The sequence below is a fragment of the Netta rufina genome, assembly GCF_964035555.1.
Source record: "Netta rufina genome assembly, chromosome: 17".
Classification (NCBI taxonomy): domain Eukaryota; kingdom Metazoa; phylum Chordata; class Aves; order Anseriformes; family Anatidae; genus Netta; species Netta rufina.
Genome location: NC_140141.1, coordinates 9888432 through 9911266, shown reverse-complemented (window position 1 = coordinate 9911266; position 22835 = coordinate 9888432). Strand labels below are relative to the sequence as shown.

Sequence of the window (22835 nt, the reverse complement as noted above, 5' to 3'; positions counted from 1 at the left end):
TGTCTTGTCTGTGAAACCCGGCTACAGGGTGAGGGCTTCTAAAACTAGTGATTTTTGTTTAAATAACTGAATATTTCAAAAGCCTCAGTGTGGGTGCCGTTATTCTCCACACAGTGCGTTAATATTAAATGGAAAGCTGTCTGTAGAGGTACAGGCTGTGTGTGTGTGCCTGGTGCAATCTCCTCATGTGTACTACTTCTGGATTCAGATCTTTTCCTGAAATCAGTTTTAATTAAACTCAGGGACAAAATCGGGAAGCTTCAAGGGATTACTATTGGTGCTTACCTATTAAAAATGTAAGCAGAAACAGATGTATCCAAATAAATGCACTGAGCAGCATCTCTGCTGCTTTGACCAGGAAATGGCATGTCTGAGATGATATTTGATGCTGCTAACTTCCAAACCCCCAGTCCTTGCCTGCCTTTTCTTACATGTCTTGTTTTTTTTTTTTTTTTACATGGGTGCTTGCTAGTGGTCCTGGTTAGCTCCAGCACAAAGTCATCCCTCAGTCTGCAGAGTTAAATGCTCCAGAAATGTGTTAGTGTAGAATTAAATTAGAAGCCATGAGGGCTGCATCTGTGCTCTTAACTGTATTTCATCAATGGCATGGATGGGGATTCACAGGTTGATACCCCTGAGCTACCAGAAAGCTGTGTAGGACCTTGTCTGCTGTTCCGCACAGCTGATCTCTGGTTGTTGCTGTGTTGATCAAGTGTGTGGTGCTGTTGAGTAACTTCTTTCTTTTGTTATCCTCCTGTTCCATGTTCTTTGTGACCTACTGTATGTTTCTAGAGGATTACAACATAAACATCTGAAGTAATTTTTTTCCTGGGTTTCCTGTGCTGGCACTGATCTTTGAGGCTTTGTGACTTGTGGCAGTAGCCACCGCTGTGTTTCAGGAGCTTTGCATGTTGCTTTTCTAAGCTGTAGGTAGGGATCTCTGTAGAACAGATGCAGATGTTTTGGAGCAGCGTGCCTAAGTACTTTCTTTTAGGGTATTATGTAATGTGTGAGGTATTCCAGCACTACACAGCAGCCCACTGTGGAAAAAATAGTTTTTTGGCCTTCCCGTTTGACTCTTCTTCCTGCTCTCCTGTGCCCTTTCTTGTGCCAGGAACGTGCCGTGCATGCTGTGCCCCTCTTGTAATTTGATTTTCCATCACTCTGTACCTCTCTGAGTGGGGCAGCATCTCTGTGAGCCCAGTGTGGCAGTGCTGCTTGGGGAAAATCCCCAGCGTGGGGACTCTGCTGCTTGCTGCAGTTTCACACCAGTTGGCGTTCTGCTGCCCCAATACAGGGTAGTAGCAGTGTGGGGGTGAGGATTACCAATTTCATAGGAATGTGCAAAGAGTATGGGCAATTTCACTTGATGTTGGCTGTCCCATTCCCCGTGAGGGCCACTGCTGCGCTCCTTTGTGCAAAAAACTTTCCCTGAGGTGTAGCCCCAGGAACTTTGGTCACAGGTGAGACCCCTGCTGTGCCAGGCACCTTGCAGACAATGATGGAAACTTTTACTGGATGTATCTGTAAGGCCAAAGGAGCTTCAGCACTTTCTGCCTATGTTGTCAGTACGACGAATGTCACCTTTAGCTCCTCAGCAGCCAACTAGCAGCCAGCTCGTTAACAGGTAACAGCCTGCTTCCAGTTATTGCAGCAAAAGACTTTTAAAAATGGATAATAAAGTAAATTAGTGGACTTGAAAACAAGGATCTTTGTGTATGTGATGCACAGTGTGTGGTGTAGACCAGTAGGCAAAGCATCCTTGTGCGGAGGAGGCACATGTGACTTGCAAGTCTCTTGTTTTCTTTAAGACTAAAACTTGGCCCTCTTTCTTGTTCACATTCCCCATATGTACTGCCCAGAGAAAAGCTACATCTAAATAGCAGGCATTCCTTGCCTAACTTACTGCTTGCTGGGGGACGCTCCATTCCTGCAGCTAGTGTTTCCACTGCTGTGCCTCTCCTCTTCTGCCTGGCAATGACTCCTCCTGTCAGGGGGTAGTTGCTATATTTGAGCTTTTGCAGCTTGCTCCTGCAGACCAGCTGGCTTTTCCTGTAGGACCATTTGCAAGCTGAGTGCACTGGCTATTTCTGAGCAGTAAAGTGGAGGGTGTGAATGCTTTCAATGAAGCAGTAAAGGTAGTAACAGCAGTGAGAACGGGGTAACATGGGCTAGAAACTAGAATACAAGCCCACTGTGGACACGGAGCACATACATACTGCTGCTGTCTTTGGCAATGGTCCTCACATGAGTGAGTGCTCCTGCTTGTGTCCTGGGCAGGCTCTGGGGGCAGCGGGAGGTGGAGAGCAAGGATGGAGCAGCAGCCGTGTGGGGCTGGATGGGGAGTGCAGGAAAAGCAGGGTGGGAGCCAGGCCAGTGGGCTGGGGAAGGAAAAGGAGGGGTGTGATGGGCAGGGTGAGAGAAATTTAAAAAAAAAAAAAAAAAAAAAAAAAAAAGTGGCAGTTTGGCAGTCAGAAACCAAGGGAAGCAATATTTGATAGCTATGAGTCTCCACTGCTAAAAATGCAAAGGGAAAAAGAACTGTGGCTCTCCCAACCTGGCTCTAGCTGCCAGTTCTTTCATGGAGTACTTCGGTTTCTTCCTTTCTGGTAGTTGGTTCTTCACTTGGCTAGGCAGTGGAATACCTCCAGACTTACTGATTTTCACCCTCTGTAGAAGAACCTCTTCCCCAGAAGGTGTGGTGGCCATTTTCCTGTTCTTTTTATTTTTTCTGGATAACTAACACAATATTGTGAGGTCGAGAGACAGTAAATGGCAACCATCCTTATTCCACTCCCATTCACATGAGAAAAACAAAAATAAAAAGCGTGCATGATAAACATAAAACATCACAGTCTGAAATTAGTTGCATGCTATTTTCTATCAGTCAGTTGTTATGTCCTGTAGCACCTGCTATTTGTGATCTTCAAGTTTCTGGCTTTCAGGCTGATGCCAAAATCACTTAACCTCCAACCAGCACGAGGGAACAGGCCTTATTCCTCCTTGTTTTTTTTTTTTTTTTTTTTTTTTTTTTTTTTTTTTTTTAAACCTGTTTTACAGTAAAATAACAGTCAGGTTAGGAATGCTGAAAATAAGTATGGTTGTGGTAAAACCTAACTGAAAGGGTAAGCCAGTTTTCTATTCAGTACTGTTTCTAAAATTGTGTTTTGTTTTTTTTTTCCTTGGATGAGAAAGGGGAAAATATGGGAACAGGAGGAGTTCTTAAATTTGGCTGCTTAGAGCTTAATTCTAGGAATAAACAACAAAGAAATGAAACAAACCAGTAGTATAACTATGTTTTGAAATGAAATGATTTAATGTTTTTTTTTTTTTTTTCTCTCCTTTCCTTAGGCTGAACTCACAGGCATCAAATGGCGTAGGTACAATTTTGAAGGTCATGGGGACTGTGGCCCTATCATTTCAGCCCCAGCACAGGATGATCCAATTCTGCTCAGCTTCATCCGCTGCTTGCAGGCCAACTTGCTTTGTGTGTGGCGCCGTGACGTCAAACCGGATTGTAAGGAACTGTGGATATTCTGGTGGGGAGATGAACCAAACCTAGTAGATGTGATACATCGGGAACTGCACAGTAAGTTGTTCTTTCTTTGTTCTTGATTTATTTATATTTTTTTCAGTGGAAAACAAACTCTTGTTAAAGCCTTTAACTAGCTACCATATACGATTTTGTCCCAACTTGTATGTTGAGACCTAAAGGGAAAAAATACTTACAAAATTGACTTTTCCAGTGCAAGTGATCTGCAGATAAAGTGCAAAACAGAACTTGAACTTAGGTACTGGCATTGGATATTCTTCTCCTAAATTCCCCTGAAATCTGATGCACTGTAAAATTAGAGTAAATTCTAGTTCAAAGAATAATTACAACAAAAATTTCTGGCATAAGGTAATAGTTGATGGAACAAAATACCTATCCTGCAGGGTCAGCTGAACTCCGTGGCACCACAGGTAAATCACTGAGGTTCTGCAAGGTCAGAATTTGCAATGTTGGTCATGCTGCAGGGTTTGAGCATAAATGGAGGCAAGTTGCAACAAGTGAGTGTAATAAAAGAAAGAGGAAGGTAGGACAAAGGTGGCAATAAGTTTACGTGACTGTATGTTTCGTGCTTGAGTGTCCTCATTGTTTCCAGAATATGCAGCCTTAAAATGACTGAACAAAATTAACTTCACCTGATGTAAACCTTTTTTGGTTTTGACTACATCCATATTCCATCCGTCTGTCCATCTTTTCAGTTATATGTTGTTGCTGTGAATCGACCTAGTTTGCCTGAAAACTCATAACTTTGAAAAGGTATTAACCAGACCCCATGAGTACTTTCATTTAGCCTCATCTGAGATTAAAACAGTGAAAGTTTACCAGTCCTGGAATAATAATAATAATATTATAAGGTCAAGGATCAGTTCCTTGGGTTTTGCAACAAACTTTTCATCCTTGTAGCCTGTCATACCTTCTGGCTGCTTGGTGATAAAGATTTGTCAGTTCCAGCATATACCATATCATATTTGTCAAGTGTGCTTTAGTTGCCTGTTATCTGCCCACCTCTGCCTCATGCTGTTTCGGTTCTGCTTGATAGTATGTTCATTTTCTTCCTCATTAATCCTGCTCTAACCACCTATATTCAGATGGTTACAGACTTCATATTTCACAAATACTGGATTGTTTGTTTGGTAAGATAGCCTGTGAAATCAGATATGAAACACTTTCCATGTATCTTTAGGCATATTTCATGCAGGTAGCTGCGTGTTCATGTATAATTAAATAGATGGCTCCGAAGTGCTGCACTAAGCCATTCCACCGCTGTGAATTTTTTATGAGGCACCTGTTTTGAATGAAGGCATGGGTAATATTTCTATGCGCCCAGCAAAGCTTTAATAATATATGTTTTTCTCTTTGGGAAATCCAGTTTACTTAATATTTCAAATATACTATATGGGACTGAAGTGTCTTTTTATTAAAGGGGAGTTGGAGGCTGTGGCTTCTATTTCTGTTGTGAATTGATACAGCTTGTTTGGAACTAAGATTTTGGTTAGAATAATATAATGCTGCACCCAGTAATAACAGTATGGTGAAGCATTTAAATGTTTGAGTAGCTGAACCTGCTTGAGCATAGCACGGGACAGAGTATACCAAGTGGTGAGTGGCATCGCTTTGACTCATTTCTGCCTGGTCCAAAATGTTTTGAAGGCTGGAGCCTTCGATACCAAAACTTTTAAGTGGAATTAAAGCTGAAAATTGGCTGCCAGAGCACTGCTTTGTGAAGTGTCAACTGTAGCAGTACCACATGAATGAAAAATAGTCTGAGCTTGGTGTATTTCACGAACACTACAGCCAGCTGTACTGGAAAAGGTATGTCTGCCCTTGCACAACAGCACGGCTTCAATTTGAAAGAACATTGAAGTAAAGATCGCTCAATGATAAAGTAATGTCTGGAGGAAGGACTATGTAGAGGGAGGTGAAGAGATGTGAAGTCGAGTTTGGAGTTAGAGAAAGGAGGACTAAGCGTGATTCATTCAGGGGAATGAAATACATTATAATTGAAATAAAATTGCTGCTGATAGAGCTGTTCTGTTTCAGCAGTTTTTTTTACAATTCAAACATCCCTATTGATGAAATATTGAACATCTGATTGGCAAAATGAGGCATTTATGTACATTGATTCCTTGAAATATGACAAAGGACAGTGTTGAATATTTCCTGCAAAAGCAAGGCATAATACACGAGGCTATTTTGGTTATTATTTTATAAGTAGATCACAGTACTGAAATACTAGAAAGTTAAAATTAGTTTCCTCATTTTGAAAATACAGTTTAGTTTCCTCAGCTCTCGAAAATATAAAAGATTTTTGCATTTTGGCATACAAAAGGAAAGTAAGTTAGTGAGTATACCAATAGACTTGCCTGTCAGCTGAGCTGTACTAGAATATTATGTTTTTTTAGTATAGCTTAGCCATAAAATAAACTATAGTAGCTTAAAATCTCATTCATACGGGTTGGATTGTCACTGTGGTCAGTAACTTGCTAGTTCAGTGAGCAGGGCTTTACTTTTGTGATTGCACGTGTGCGTTTAAGAGCACAGGTCCCAGAAATCTGAAACTGAATTCCAAGTGGAAGATTGTACTCTATCTGCAACTTGCTGCTTTACCAGTCCTGCCTTTATTACAAGTGAGCTCTAGGACGTAACAGTTGTTCATAAGATCACAAATTCTTCCTGAGTATGAAGTTGTTCGCAGTTCTGAATTTCTTGTTTTCTGCTTAGGACTTGTGTTTTGAAAGTGAAATTAGAGTAATAAAAATATAGTGCCAACTTTAATACTTCTGTTTATTCAAGTAGAGATTGGAATTACTGATTTATCTGAAGAAAGCAGCCCCACACTTAAATAATGATACATTACATTCAGTACTTAGGCTTAACAAATGAGAAGTCTATACTGAGACTTCTCTTTCAGAAACACCTCTTAGTTCTGCGTCTGCATGTGGATTGCCTTATCTAACATTCAAGACAATTTTGGAAGCAGCAGTCTGTCTTTAATATAGCAAGAATTCCAAATAGCGAAGACAACTTTAGAAGTTACAAACAGACACGACTACCAACAATTGTTTATGCAGCAGCTTTCCAAAACTGTGTAGATAATTAAAGACTGTCATGGAAGATTAAGTAAAAACAATTATTTGTAGAACAGCTCTGGATGAGTTAAGCAGCTAGATTAGCTAGGCAGCTGTGAAGTAGATAGTGCTCATGGGTGTGTCTTGCACATACTCCTACACTTCTTTTTCCTGCCAGCCTCAGCTGTTCAGTTTTGTTTATTTTGATTGAATTCTAAATTGGTAGAAAGAAGATGGAAGATCTCTAGTCTGTCCCAAGTGAAAGAAGATAATTGGTATGGGGTCTCCAAGTGGAGGAAAAAACAGAGTGATTTTACAAGTTTGAAGAAGTTGGAAATGTTCTGATTTGTGAAAGCAGTGTTTTCCCAAGGAGAAATGCTGTTTAATGGTATTACTGCCTGAAGAGGTTTGACAAGTGTTACAGCTGCTGTGCTGTTTCCCACTAAAATATTTTTTGTAAATTCTACATGAGAAATAAATGGAGAGAGGTAGTATCTTACTGTTGGCACGTTTTTTGACAGCAAAGTTGTAGATTTGCAAGTTGCAGTGCTCTCATTTGCATTTGGTGACCAAATGCCATCTGGAGCACTGTAGAGAATTTATACTTGACTCCTGTTTTTATTTTTTGTTGTTTTTTTCTTGTACCCTGTGCATTCCACTTAGATTGTAAGCAGGTGGTAATTGTTTCTTTGTTAGTTGCTTGCTTTCTTTTTGCTAAGAGTACTTGCATCTGACGTTTTAAACACCCTTTTTGTCTGACAGTTTAGTCGATAAATTTGTAATCTGCATATTGAGTTTATGGATATATTCTGTTTTGTAGGTTGCATCTGTGGCAGACAATGCCTGAATGGTCAGAAATAATGCAGAGATTAAGACGTGCCTCTCTAATGAGAAAGGAGTTTTGTGGACTTGTAAGCATGACCCTAGGGAGGGGCTGTGGAGGTCTCCCAAATCGTTAGGCAGCACCCGTGAAAACAAATAACTAAGATTCAAGGTGTTTGAGAGGATGCGGTTTCATTTAAAGAACTTCCAGACTAATAGCTTGTTTGCCTAAAATCACTGTTTGATCCTGGTAGGTATTTGGGATTGCCATGCCATGCTTCTCTGTGGAGCTACCCATGCTGACAAACCAATAGGAGGAACTTGGAGCATCTGTGAGGAAACCCCCGGTACCCACCGGGGGGTGAAAACACCACATTGTGTTAGTGGCTTCTTCATATGGCTCCAAAATAGATGCTCAACAATCCCAAGCCTGTTAAGAGAGAATAAATGGAGTCTTAGCATTTTGCTACTCTTGGGACGTTAGTCATCTTGGAAGTGTTGCAATAGTTGTTGACCTGCTCTCATTTCAGATTTAGAGACATCTTTCCCTTAGATGAGATGGATGTTGCTTTCCATGCCACTGTTCTCTTGCAAGGAGAAGAGCTTTTGAAGTGAAGGCAGTGTATATGACATACTAGTCTTCTGTGGGTTGAATTTTTTTTTGTCAGTCCCTTTTTTTCAAATGTATTCTATATTTTGCACTTGATGTGTTAATGGGTGGAGGTAATTCCCCCCAAAAGATACCACTAACCTTTGTAATAGGATAGATACATGGCAATATTTTGATGGAAACTTTTACGAAGAAGATTACTTGGTGTAAATTGGGTAAATCGTTCAGGAAGGAGTAATTTTTTTTTTTTTTTTTTTTAAAGAATATTCACAGCTTGCTAAGTTTGAAAACTTAGTCAAAATCTGATCTGTGACAGGAAAAATGTGGTGTTTCAGCCTTTTCCTGTTCCTGAACTGTTGCTGTGCTGGACTGACACAGTTGTAATCCCATGTGCTGATAAATGTGGAGAGAAAAATCGTTAGCTGTGGGAAGGACTTCTTAAGGTGTCCATATTAGACCATACAGCTGGGGTCCAGACTTAATTTCAGCTATTTCTGTGTTCAGGCTGCTGATGGGTAGATGTAAGCTGTATGTTTCCACCTGTGGCTCTGGAGAGGAATAACTTGTCAGAGCTCAGTTCAGGTGTTTTTACTGCAGCTGGATAGGATTCTTGATGTTGGCTTGTTAACTTAGAGTTTTTGAAGTTAATTTTATTGGTGAAGATGTACAGGTTTAAAATCTACCTAATTCAGAGGATTTGAGTACATTCTGTTTTTCAGTGTTTAGTAGGAATTAAAAGGAAAACATGTAATTTATAAACTTCTTTGTTCCTGTTAATGTAAAAAAGATGTAGAAGCAGTGAGAAGTCTCATTTACTTTCTATCTCAATCGGATTTACTTAGAACCCTACTTAGGGTTCTTTCAAGGTACTGTGACTTACTGTAGTTTTAAGGAATGGGGAAGACTTTCAGGGATATAATGAAATATATTCTTAGCTGCTGTGTAGTGCTAAATATTGAATAAGATATTCCTGTCTGTCTGAATGTGTGAAATAATGCATAAAATGGGGAATAAGCACCACTTCCTGCGAAATGGGTATACAGATTAATAATACTGCTTTTAATGAAAATGCTCTTAAATATTCCACTGTGTTGCAAGCTTATAAATAACTGAAGGTGGGAAAGAAGGGAGTGTCGTCTGCTGAAGCTGCATCATGGCTGGCTTTGATGCTTCTTTGAAATGGCCAAGAGGTTATCTCCTTGTTCCCTGCTTTGGTGGGCTCAGCTGAAGAACATACCAGCACGGAACATGTATTACAGTGAGTTGTTTTGCGTACTCTAAACCACACACAATTCATGACTGTTGTCAGGCACAGTATTATTTGGAAGGAGAGCAGCTACTACATGGAAAGGCAGCTTACCAACAAGGAATAGAAGGAATCTGGCATGGAAGTATTTTTGAAGGCTTTTTATTTGAAAGGCAGCTTCTAATATCAAGCAGCTGAGTACCACTTATTAATAATTTGAAGTTAAATCTGAGAATGGTTAATTGCCAGCTCTTGAGCTGAGAGTGGAATTAACAAGTAGGTTCATATGACACAAGACTTTGTTGGAATATTAAGTTACTGAAAAGTTTCTGGGCTCGTTACTTTCAATACAGTAAGCTATTTGCATTTTCTTAATTGCCTAGCATAGATTATTTCCAGAGACAGGAAAACAAAGTTAAACTTTTAAAAAAATCTTTCAGAGAAGAAGATAGGATTTAGGAGTGAATTCAAACTTTCTCAGCTTGCAGAATTGTTCTGTGACCCTTATATTTGACACTGTTAATTGGTGTCCAGTGATTGCCAGTTGAAGTTTAGCATAGACAAAATAAACTTTTTCTTTTAAGGAGGCATTTGAAATGAGGTTATTATGCCATCATTTGGGATTAAGGAATTGCTTCATGGGAAAGTGTCAACTCCTTTTATAGAGAAGAAGTTGACAAGAGCCTTATTGTGTCTGGACAAAATGTCTTCATTTTAGTCTGTTTTATTTTTTTAAACAAATATTCTTTCCTCCACCCCAGCTTCTTCGTTATTTCTGCTTGAAAATTGGTTTATGATTATAGACAGCCAGCGTATGAGTTGTGTGAAGGAATCAGATCTGACTCTTCCATCTAGACATCAAATCACGCTTTATTTTTCTTTAGTTCTTTTCTTCTGTGGTTTTCCTCTGAACATTAACAGTGAATCTCAGTGCTTAAAGTAGCATCAAATGAATACATATGGCAGTCATGAATTCATTATCGATTCTAGTCAGCAGCATACCATTTTAACGTTCCACCTTTTTCCCCTTTTTACAGTCTGCAATACCTTGGCCTAAACTGTAATGAGAAAAATGAAATTGACCTAAGGGCTGTGTAAAAGAGCTGAACACTTCCTATTTTCCCTCTGTCCTGAGAATTAGCTTTTTAAATATTTTCATACTTGGGAATTTGGTGATTTTACTGCTAACAGCAAAAAAAAAAAAAAAAAAAAAAAAGTATAAAGGAAATATGGTGGAAGGTAAAACCAATAAATTCTCTACTGGACTTTATAACTTTTTTCTTTACTTACTTCTCCTGCTTTCAAAATATAATCTCAATTCAGTTGAAATAGTTGAAATTCTGAATAACTAATCTTTAATTATTGTCAGTTATTAAATAACTGCTATTAAGTAACTTTTTTTCCTGGGGAAATAAAGAATTGGCATTTATTGTGAAACCATACTAGCTGCATTCCATGGTGATCATTCATTGATTCTTTTGCAGGACTTTTTCACTGAGTCTAGGCTCCGTAGGAAATAGTGTATGTCTAGGGGCAGAACAGAATTGGTGCTACAAACTTGGTAGTGTCCAAAAGTGTTGGAAATTCAAAGCCAAGATCATAATAGCTCAGAACTTCTTTCAAATAAAAGCTGGAGTGAGGTATTACTAGGGAATTGGAGCGAACTTTTGTATAAAATGTGCTTGGAATTAACAAGAGTGTTGAGACCAAACTGAAGTCCAACTTTTGAATGTAAATAAAATTGATGTGTTACCACAGGCAACTCAGTGAACCACGTAATTAGTTTTTTTCCATGAAAAATGAGACATTATGCTGCAGCTGCAGCAAAGCAGTATGTAAAGGATTTATATTCTAGTTATATGAAAATTAAACAATCATTAAAAGATTGTATTTTTAAAAGTGCTGCTCGAGGGGGGAAAATAGAAAAATCCAATCAGACGAATTTATTTTTCAGCAATGTGTTGGGCAATATCATCCACAGTAGTTGATGGTTTTTGCTTCAGGGAATCTTTTTTTTTTTTTTTTTTTTTTTTTCTTCAGTGAAATGAACTCACTTAACTGTGTGAAGTAAATCTAAGTTAGCTTGAAGTGAAATCTGCATTAATAGAGCTCATTACTGATGTTTGTATTTTCATGTACCGGGTAGTCCTAAGAACGCAGGGTAAACTTTACTGGAAAATATCATCCTTTAAAAAAAAAAAAAAAAAGAAATGCTTTTTTTGAAAACAACCATATAAACATACACTTGCATTATTGCAAAGCAATACATGGAATAGTTAATGAACTTTTAGTGATATATATACATGCCGCTGTGTTGCAAAGACACAACATAGAACCACGACTCTTCTGAAGTTAACCCCTGCTTTCTCTTTAAGGAGGTATGTTTTCCATTACATAAAAGTTACTTGCTTTATTTTAACACTCCTATTAAAGGTTATAAATCTCGATACACAATTTTTATCCTCAAGCTGGCAAGTCATTTTGAATGGACTTAATTATACACGTGCACTTACTTATCCATGGATTTGACGGTAATCTGTCTTAAAGTCCATTGGATACCTAAACGTGTACATATAGCAATTTGAAAGTAAAAGATTTGATATATAGTTCAGCATGTCAGTGAGCAGCCCTGAAATCTGAGAAGCAATGTGGTACAACGAGAATGAAGGTTTTTGAACGTGAAGTCTGTTTCCTGAGGTTTATTTGAAACTACAGGGCATGGTATGGTTATAATACATCATTTCCAAACCAGCCTGCCATAAATACACAAATAAAAAATATTCTTGCATGGAATTAGGGGGAGGAGCAAGCACAAAACAGTTGAGTTTTAGTACATACAGTAGCTTAAGGACAAAGCTGAATTCTTACCTTTGTTTCTTGCCCATGAGAATTGTGGGTTTCAGTGGGAAGACAAATAGGTGGAGTTCTGCTGTTAGTGAAGTTGAAGCTTCCTGTTTAAAAACAAACCAAAAACCTGTGTGTTGCAGTCATTCCTATAATGGCAATTGGAACTTCCAGCAAAACAATGCTAAATTGGCTTTCAGTACTTACCACTTAAATAATTTGAAGGAAAAGCATACAATAGAGGAAAGGCACACTACTGGGATATGCTTGTATTCTTAGTGCTCTAAACAATGTGTTCTAAACAATGTGGCAAGTGCACCGCAACTTTATATTTAAAAGAATAAATTTCCCTTCCACAATGAGGAGGGTTCAGTGGAAGGTCTGGGAACTTGTGCATTTGAATATTAGAAATACAGAATAAGAGGGAAAGGAAGCAATGAAGTAGTGAAGTACAGATTTGGGCTGTTCAATCCGTGATTCCCAGCCTTGAGTTTTACAGTAAGGTCTTGGAGATGGGAGGGCTGGGCAGTGGAGTGTAGAGGTAAATCCTCACTGATCCTTGCACAGTGGTGCTGGTGCACATGTGTGTAACAGCTCATAGCGAGCAATAACAGCTCTGCCAAGAGCTGGTGGGATGATTGGATTCCTCTTGGCTCGCTCCAGCGCCAGCTAATCACTGAATGGGAGAGGATCCCTTTCCCAGTTGCCCCGTTGTGCATCTCAGACTGGTTGCAAGGTGTAACTAAGGGAAGGAACTGCCTGAATGGGAGGAGATTTATCATCTCAATAAGACAAAAACGGGAGGATACCATTAGGGTTTTTCTTTATGGAATTGAATTCTGTAGTGAATGGAATAGAAACAGGTTTAGTGATCCCAAAAGGTAGTTTTTGAGGAGTTTTACCAAGTAAGATGGAGGGTTTCATTAGGCAAATTTTCCATAAATTCTACAAAAAGAATCAAGATTGCTGTGACAGTAAAACAGAATAGCCTGTAATGTTGCAGAGTAACATGGTAACGTGGCCACAATTGCACCTTAATTTGACCACGCTGCATTTTTATTTCCAGAGATAAAATAGAAGTAATGCATTCATACAGTTGAAAGTGCTCCTCAAAGGCAGGGCGCTGGGAAGGAATTAAAAGTTGGTGGTGGTAATTGCCCTGACAGGAATGCTGGGGCAATGCCTTTGTGGAAAAAGGCTGATGTAATCTTGTGAATTAAAAAGGTGTTTCAGGTTGACTTAGATGCTTTTGTGTTCGGGACCAGAGATTAGTAAAAATGCACCTAGATTATTGCATACGGTCCTGGTAGCTGCCATCACAGATGTGGAAACTTCCATGATGCAGAATCCAGAAAGATTTGTTGTCTTATGAAGGAGCTGAGATAAGGTGAGGGGTGACTATTATTGCATGTACACATTTACACATGGAAAAGAAATTTGGGAAAGTGTCTGCATTTGGCCAGAATTCTTCTAGAAACAGAAGAGAATGTCTGTGCTAACAAATGGTCTCATGTCAGAGTTACAGAGTTCTGGGAGATCCTGCCAGTGAACGTGGTAGGCAAAATTGTATGTTTTACAAGTCTGAGACTGGTCAACACACAGTTTTTTGGGATCTCCTGAATATGTGCTCTGTGACAAGGTTGAGGAGTGGTGGTGGGCCTTCCTCGTCCAGGGTTCTGTGGACCCTGACTCCACGTGGAGTGCAGAGAGCACCCTGAGTACTGCTGGCCTCGTCACAGTGAGAATAGTATAGCTCTCAGTGTACTCACTCATGCCCTGTTTTTAAAAACAAGCAATCAAAAGCAGCCTCATAAAACTTGAAACTTGATGCTTCGGGTTGCTTTTCAAAATGGACCTATATTACATGGTTCTTATGGAGAAATTTCCCAGGGCAGGCTGGCACCAGGTTTGGGGTTTTCCTCTTTGGCACGCAGCACAAGCTGATGTCTGCCTGCTGGAGTTGTCTGGGCAAGTCTCACCTAATTATTTCCCTGTCACCCCAAGGGTTTGGGGCATTTGTGACAGCACATGGGTAATGCTCAAGAGGACATCAATCCGTGCAGGGTAAGAGGATCCTCTTCTGGAGAGAGGGGAATAATTGTTGACAGGTCTGAACTCCTTTGCTGGTGTCAGGCAGCTTAATTCAAGTTGTGAGAATTTGAGGTTGCACTGCAGAGCTACCAGTGGCCATGTTCCCTGTTGAGTTGCTTCCTTAGGAAGCGCATCGCGCTGTAATGTGCTGGCAAAGTGGTGCATTTGGCAGCAGCTTACCGAAGGCAGTTCGGCTTTCCCATTGTAGGTAGCATAACAGGAAAAGTAAAATATAGCAGACCTTTCCATCTGAGGGAGTTTTCACTTTTCTCTCTCTTACTTACCCCCTTCTTACCGCAACTATGGAGGCTGATTTCTATTATTTCTTAATAAGAAATCTTTTACTGAGATCTTAATGATTGTGTGATGGGCTGGAATGTACCTTAAAAAGAGTCTTTTTTTTTTTTTTTTTTTTCCAAAAGCACGATTACTTTTTGTTTGTCAGAAAACTTTGTGACAAGCAGTGGATTGCAGATGGGGAATTACCAAAGGAACATTTTTGTCCTTTACATGTATTTGTGACATACGTTGCTGTTGAATCATTTTCTGTAACTGTACAGAAATGTTCGCTTTTTGTTCATTTATTTGGAAATAAATGTCTTTTTTCCCCAAAAAACCTTTTTTAATAATTTGACTTGTTTGATGACATAGTAGTTGTTTTCTCTCCTCTGAAATGTAAATAACATTTTTAACAGCTATGAGGAAGTTCCAATTATAGCATTGTATTTTTTTTTTCACTTGAAATTCTTCAAGCCATTTATATATATTCCATAATGATTTCTAAAGAAATGGTAAGTATGAAGATTATTACTGTGACTACAGGGGGAACGGGAGAGCTTATAGTCTTAATGTGTTTATGGTTCTGGGAGTTGGTTGGCCAATTGTGGAATGGAAGTTGAATCTCTTGGTCTCTTCGAAGCTCAGTAAGATTTATTCTGTGCAATATTTTGTAACATATGTTAATAAGATTCAGTGGAATCTGTTCCATAAGGTAAATGAGGGGGAAGTGTGCATCCCCCTCTGTCATTTTTTTCTTCTCTCCCATGTGAGTATGATGCTATTTTTGATAATATCATGGTAATAAACGGTGTGGTTATGAAGCAAGTATGGCTTTTGTGTTTGATTGAAGTTCTGCTCTGGTGAAGTAGTGGATACAGAGCTGGACTATGTTGGGTTGGGGTAGAATAATGAAAAGCTTAACTGAAAATCCTGCTTTTTCCAGTGGTATTCCCAAATGTGCCTGGGAATCAAGAGGAATTTGTCTGACAAAAGTTTTATGTGTTTACTTTGACTTTTAGCATCGTGCAGTTGGCTTATTGAAAGATTGCATTTTCATGACTCAGTGCTGGATGTAATTTTTTTTGTTAGCGTTTCATTTTGCATATAGGCAGGGCTAATGGCTCCTTCAAACCAAGTTAAGGATTCCGTTGCTCTCCATAGCAGCCCTTAATTGCTAGTACAACTCTGATTTTCTTTAAAAAGCAAAGTAAGACGTTCATTATTGTAACATAATGAGAGCAATTAGGAAAATTTTTTTTGTTGATGCAAAAGAGGTACAAGTATTCAACACCTGTAATATAAAGGTTCCCCTTCATTCCTTGTTTGTTAAAGTAACTGGTGAATATGCTACTACTCTCAAACTGCTAATGTGGACGGTTACCTCCTTTTCATACCAAAAAATCACTTTAGAATAAATAGAGAACTTGAGAGGCTGCTACACTTCTGTCTTCAGGGAAAAGGAAGTGTCACTCAATTTTAAGTTCAACAGGTCAATTCAAACACAGTAGTATTTGAGAGTATTATTAGATAAATCATTATCTTCAGATGATTATTTTGAAGAATATGAAATATCCAACTAGAGTTCTTATTGAGATGGAAACAATCTTAATCTAGCTTTGTTGCTCAAGTCCTACAGCCGTGGACGATCTTCATCAGATTTCTGAACGTACGTCTGCTGCTGCTCTGCTCTGGTCTAACATCCATCTTTGTCATTGCTAGTGAATTTAAAAAACCAAACAAACAAAAATGTAATAATTATTGTGGTTTTCATTCCAAATGTATATGCTTCAAGTGCTTAAAGGAGAAGTGGCATGAGATTAATTCTCCTAAAGACACTTCATGGTTTTCCAGGTTGCTTAATGTTGTGTAGTGCCCATGAAGAACTAGCAATGCTGCAAACCAAACTGCAGTGCTGTGGAGACTTTCATATGCTGCTTTTCTTAGTGATCTCTGAATGTTTGTGCAGCTCGAACTTTGTGCTGTGTATTGCAGTGAGTGTCACCATAAGAACTGCATTTCTTCCTGGAGATCGCAGTAACGCAGTGTTAGGTTGTGTGTGCAGGAGCTGTGTATTGGAGGTATGACTTCTTTGTAATTCAGCAATATAAAAAAAGGTTTTGGGTAAGTGAAATGCTGGGTTATTTAATAGGACACTCTAAAAATACTTTGAAACCTTGCTGCAGTATTGTCTACATCCTTGTTTCCTCGTCTGCTTGCTTGCTGGTGCTCCCAGCTCCAAGTCTCTGATCCATCTTGTCTTGGACTGTGCCCAGACATTGAGCTGCACTTTATACTCAGAAGAGTTTGCAGTCCAAATGGAGGAGTTTGCAGTTGTCTGTTTTCTTTCCCATTCTTTGGGAAACAGTTTGTTCAGGAGCTAATGAACAGATGAGGTAATGCTGAGAGGAAGGAGCAGCGACGTGTTCCAGAACGCTCTCTGGAGACATTCGCTTCTTGGGAGAGGCGATCCCTGGAAATGGGCAGCCTCAGATGGATGCCCACGGACCCAGCTGTCTGTAAAGCTCTCGCTGAGCTCTTAGTCCATTTGGAAAGACTGAACGATGCCCCTCCGTCCCCCCACTTCTTAAACTAAACCAGACTGTAGTAAGCATAATTTTTTATTACTTCTTGCTGGAAACTGCAGTTAAGGCGTGGAAAGTGGGAAGAAAAATGTTTCGCCTGTGAGGCTGTGCTTAGTTTCAAAAGAAGTGTGCTGTAGTACTCGGACTCTTAACTCCTCCCTTTCTGGAGTTCTGCCTGGTCTTGTCTTAAGAGTTTCTCAGTAAGCCCATGAAATTGCGTATAGCTGGCGAGCAAACGTTCTGCTCAAGTAGTCCTTATTGTTTACTTGAGTGTCCATCCCAGATTTTAGGATTAAACTTTGTGCCACAGGGAGACACTCAGCTTTTAGTATGGCTGAGCCTGTGCTTTAGCAACACAAAAGTAATTTGAGCCTTTAAGTTCAGAAGTTAATTATCTAACCAAAAAATCGTAAAAAAAAAAATATATATATATATATGTATATCTGAGTAATTTGTATTACACCTTTTAAAAAAAAAAAAAAAAACATTTCAGGGGAAATATTTTTTGAGTTGGGAATCTACATGTTTAGCTCTCGGGTTTGGGTTCCTACAAGTACTTTGTATTTACAAAATACATTCTTACATTCTACAAAATGCAGTATGTACAATACAAAATGTATTCTTACGAGTATTTTGCATTTACTTATTCTTTAGAGTAAGCTTACCGGCAATCTTACGTTGCATAATATGTAGGAAACATGTTTACTTTTTCTTTCCCTCTTCAGTAAGTGGGTATGGTTTATTCTTTACCTGTTAACATAATGTACTGAATAGAAGCTAAAAATAAGTTCTTGAACTTACTTTGAAGAGAAGGGTATGGGGGGAGGCCTCCTGGTTATGTTCCACTGCCCTCCCCAAATGTCAGAAGGAGCAAATGACTTTTTAGCATTTTATCTGAGTTTAATTGCTCGGTTTAACTGATGTGTGATCACTACTGAAAAAGCAGAGACCTTGGATTAGTCATAGATTGGAAAATCTATGGTAGCTATTCATTATTAAAGATACTATTTCATATAGCTGAATGGCATATACAAGAAACATGATGCTGATTTAGCTGAAATAACAGAGGAATGTGGAAGGAGCTGCACGCTGATAAGGCTGCATGATTCATTATTATGTTAGCTCAGAATCTTTCGCTGCTCAAACTGCTGAGCTGTGTGGTTTTGTGCTGTCATTTGTCTTTGTTTTAATGGGATTAAGTAATTATGTGTGCATTTTCTTTCAACTAACTAGCTTGATAAAAGCATGCAAAACTGAATAGCCTATAAATTGTCAGCTCTTCTGTTCTAGAGAAAGTGCTTTGATTGCACTACAGTTTTTAAATCTTGGTGCATATATTTAGATGACCTACTGAGGTGGGTAAGCCTGTAGAAGTAGTTTATGTAACTAATGGGCTGAGAGTCTCCCCTTGGGAACATGGCTGGGCGAAAGCAGAGCTCAGCCTGCAGTACAGAACTTTTGAAATAACAATCTCCAGTATTTAAAAACAGAAATAATGGATATGTAACCTAGTGCAGTGGCCGAAGTGGCTATTCAGCTGTTGTCCCAAGCAGTGGAATAACTCTTCATTCATAGCCATAGCAATGGTATTTGGTATTGACACCTTACACTTTTGCTATGTAAGTAGTAGTTTAAATACACATTTTTTCTACTACTTTTGAGAATCTCTGCTGCTGTCCCACGGCTGTTAATACTTTGATTAGTGCTTTGTTAGCTTGATATCCATCTGATTCCCAGGTGTAAGTGCTAGTCATACATTAGAACTTGTCATGAATGAAAAGGGGAACATTTGCATTGAAGTAATTGTGTGTTTGGTATGTGATGCAATCAGTCCACTTCTGTTTATATACTTTCTGTATGGCTAGTCTACATTCAATTTTATCTTTGCTATTAATTTGATTTAAGTTTTACCTCGTGAATTTGTATAATCACTTACCCGAAGTGGCTGTGTTTACTTGTTGCTTCCTGTTATAAACGTTACAAATGTTGGTTGGGGTTTTAATGTATTCAAAATGATAACTAACAGTAACTGTGCTGTAGTCCTCTCTGTTAATCTATTTTGAAGTGATCTGCATATAACAAGATTGTTTGCTGTTGTGCTGTCTCATTTCATGCTAGAACAAGCCTCTATTAATTGCAATTAGTGCTAGTCTGTACGTGAAGCTCTATGGTTTCAGTCTTGTGGCTCCAAGTTTTGTTGTCAGCAGATATGGTGTTTCTTTTCCGAAATTTGTATTTTATACTCAACAGCACAGTTTCTGAATTTTGTAGAGTTGTCTTTATTTCATCACAGGTAGCCACGTAATGAATAGCCATGGAGATGAATAATGAATCACTGTATACAAAACACGCTTATCCTTGTTATTTGTACACTTTTTTAAGAGACACCTTTATTAATGTAGCCCATGTTCATTTCTACCTGGATATTGGATCTTTTGTGTCTTTATACTAACTCTCAGCTGGTCCTTTACAGTGGTTTGCAAACCCTTCAGTTGAGTACTGTAAGAGCAGGAGATGCTAGTGGTTACCCCTGCTTTGGGACTCATAGCTGCTGTGCTGACAGTAACCAGGCACACTAGGGTACTTTAGCCTAGCCAAGGTATCTGCTTTTGTTTGTCAATTCCCCCCCTGCCTCCCACCAGCATAATCTTAAGTTTCCTCAGCATTTTAATTTGTGAGGTTATCCAGGATGTGTATCCAGGATGTGGGCTGAGGAGGAGGAGGGAGTTCTGGTCCACGGCTGCTTTTACATGCTATGATAAGCAAGAAGGCAATGTAAATGATTAATGAATGTTAAGGTGTGCTTGCTTATCACTTTGCCTTGTCTTACTGTGTTCTGGTAGCAGGGGCAAACTGGGAAAGGCAGAGGTGTTGTGGGATTGTTTTAAAAGCAGCAGATAGCCAGTTGCACTCCTTGCTCCCAACGAAGTCTTCATGCTGAATCTCACATGATAAAAACGTTGGATAATGTCACACAGACCTCTGCGAAGTGATGCCTGAGGAAGACAGCCTGCTGTGTGCATTTGATGGCACATCTGGGATGAGAGTATAAATTAAAAAAAAAATAAACCAACCACAACGCCAAAATCCCATGAACTGTGACTTTTAAAAAGCCATTGAATACATGGAGCTTGAAGAAAATCAAAGCAGTTGAGATACTTTGTATAAATATATTAGAACAGAATGGACTGCAGAAGATTTATTTGCCATGGTGGTTGTCAATACATAGCAAAATACTTAGTATTGTATTATTCTGTCACTGTAATCTGTCATGCATTACCAGTTGTAAATCCCTATCACATGCCAGAAATAATAAATTTTGCAACCCAATAAAAATATACAGAAACTGTGGACTCACAAAACTTCATACCATTTACCATAACTTAGATTGTAGCTTCTGTTCAGTGTTGCAGCTGCCCGTTGTACAAAGGGAGTTCTTGAAAATGGATGTACTGTGAAAATGTAGCTGTGTTTATGTAAGGATAGTTTATTTAATGAAAGCTTCAAACAGAATTGGACTGCCCTGTGCAGCATCCAAGGATGAGATGCAAAAGAAGTGCTAGGACACTGTCATCTTCAGCAGAAGTTACACGGTTTGATTTCTTGGAAGTATGTTCAGTTTCTCAGAAGTGGTATCTGTGTTACTATTTCAGTGAAATAAAAGCAGTTCAATAGATCAAAGCAATCTGTTTTGAAGGTCCTGTAGTCCACACTTTGAAATCTGGAGTTTTATTTCAGCTGCACCAGAAGACCTCACCATGCATGGTTTTAAATCAGTTCAAATTACGAAGTGTCCTTTTTGCTGCCCGCATTAGCAGCTTGGGTGTATTTCAACACGCATGTGGAGCAGAGATCCTGGCTTCATTGCCACCAGAAGGAATTGATTTTGCTTGTCCCAGAACTGGCAGAGTGATAAGATAATAGGTGATCAAGGTTAATCAGTATTTATACCTAAATGCTACTGTGGTCGTTGGCTTTTTTTTGCCTACAGCGAGTGCATTGCATGGGTGGCATTAGGTCCTGGTGACAGTTTACCTGAAGAGACCCCGATTGCAGTGATGGCGTGCATTTGTGTCTGAGTTGTTTGAGTGTGTAGGAGACCCACACCTTGGTGTGCAAGTAAGGAATGTCTGCATGTGTGTGAACAACCTGAGGAACCCAGGGTGCGTTGAGTTGATATTTCATTGATATTCTGCTGGTCTGCTGCAGTGCTGGCTTATGGTGGTCATCTGGGTGAGGCTGCAAAATGCCTGGAAATTACACACAAAGGTTGAAAGTCCTTATGTGTCAGGCATGGTTTCTAGTTACAAAGAGATAATGTAGCCAATGAAGGTTTGTAGATTGTTACCATGGATGTGTTTCCTTCATGATGCTCTACATGCTTTTCTGTTCCAAACCTTGGTATCGTGCTTGTGTGAGGGAGTGCCTGTGTTCCTGGCCCTTACAAAGCAAACAAAATCTGGGATTGAGTGTCCTTCTCCTTTAAAGTTACGAAATACTTCAACATGTCCTGAATATTCATGAACTATTAAAAAAAAAAAAAAAAGTGCACCACTACTAAATCAAATTGTAAAGGAGCTTTTGGATGTTACGTAGGCATTGGGAGTTGGGAGAAGACAAGAAGCCTTTTCTACTGACAGCTGGATTTCTCTCAAATTTAGCCTCATAAATAATACGGCAGTGGTCAGCTCCATGTTGTTTTGGATTTAAACGAGAACATCAGATTGTATGACTTACATAGTTCAAATTCTTTTACTATTGTTATATTTATATTAGACCTTCTGTCTATTTTTGTTAAGCCAAATTATTTCTTGTTAAATATTTGCAAAGAGTATTTCGAAATACTACAATCAGTTCCCTTATTTTGAAAGAAATAGTTAACAAATAAGAAAATGCTTTTGGAGTACTGAGTTTCTGGCAAGTACCAGCAGTACAGAGTGTACTGAACTGTAAATGTTGCAGAGTTAGCACAAACTGTCTGATATAAAAAGCACGTTTTTGTTATAAACACTGGCTGGTTAGCAGAGTTGTTGGTCTTGCAGAACAGCTTTAAACAGTGACTGTTGCTTTTGAGTAATATTAAATATTTGTCTTTTGGTGAATGTTGTCTTAGGGAAAATCACTGTAGATAACAAACTGATCTGTTTTATTATGCAGTATAAGCGTATGTGAACTTCCTTGCTTTTATGTAGGCTGTTTCAGTTCAATTTATATTTTTGGGAGATTATTCTTCACTTAAATTAAAAAGATATTTATACAGGTGTCTTCTGATTTCTAAATGAGCTGTGTTTTTCGTAAGCTTTGTCTGTTTTCTTTCTGGTTTTGTACTGACGCTTCAGTGTGTTGGCTATTGGCATGCTTCGAGGGACAGGAGTCACAGCAGTGATGGAAAACACCGACTTGAGTAAACATTCTCAGGAAGTGTAAAGCAGTGAGTGTGGAAGCCCTTCCAAGCTTAAACTTGATAAAAACTTTGTCGAATCCTACCCTGTGAATGAGGGGCTTGTAGACTCTATTTTTCCCGTGTTTCTCTTTTTAGTATAAAACACTACAAACATACGGCACGTGGGGTATCTCTAGATGCTGTGTCTTGTGAATGATCTGGGGGGTATTTCCTTATAGGATTGGCTGCTTCTGATTATACAGCGTGATCTGTATGTTCTGAGCTTCAGGCTTTGTCACCATTCATTAGTTCATCCTATAGTCTGTATCTATCTTTTTCCCAGCTGTTTCTAAGAACTCA

At 39.0% G+C, this 22835-nt stretch overlaps 1 protein-coding gene across 2 annotated transcripts in view; it reads left to right on the top strand.

Moving 5' to 3' along the window:
- Nucleotides 1-22835, top strand: part of MED13L (mediator complex subunit 13L) — a 191737-nt gene that overhangs the window by 16085 nt on the left and 152817 nt on the right. Inside the window, exons 2-3 of one of the 2 annotated variants that reach the window (XM_084297308.1) lie at nt 3352-3380; nt 3456-3589. In XM_084297308.1, coding sequence (XP_084153434.1) covers nt 3352-3380; nt 3456-3589 — 163 coding nt within the window. Of the gene's footprint in view, nt 1-3351; nt 3590-22835 lie in introns of both variants that reach the window. The other variant, XM_084297307.1, reaches the window with a different exon arrangement.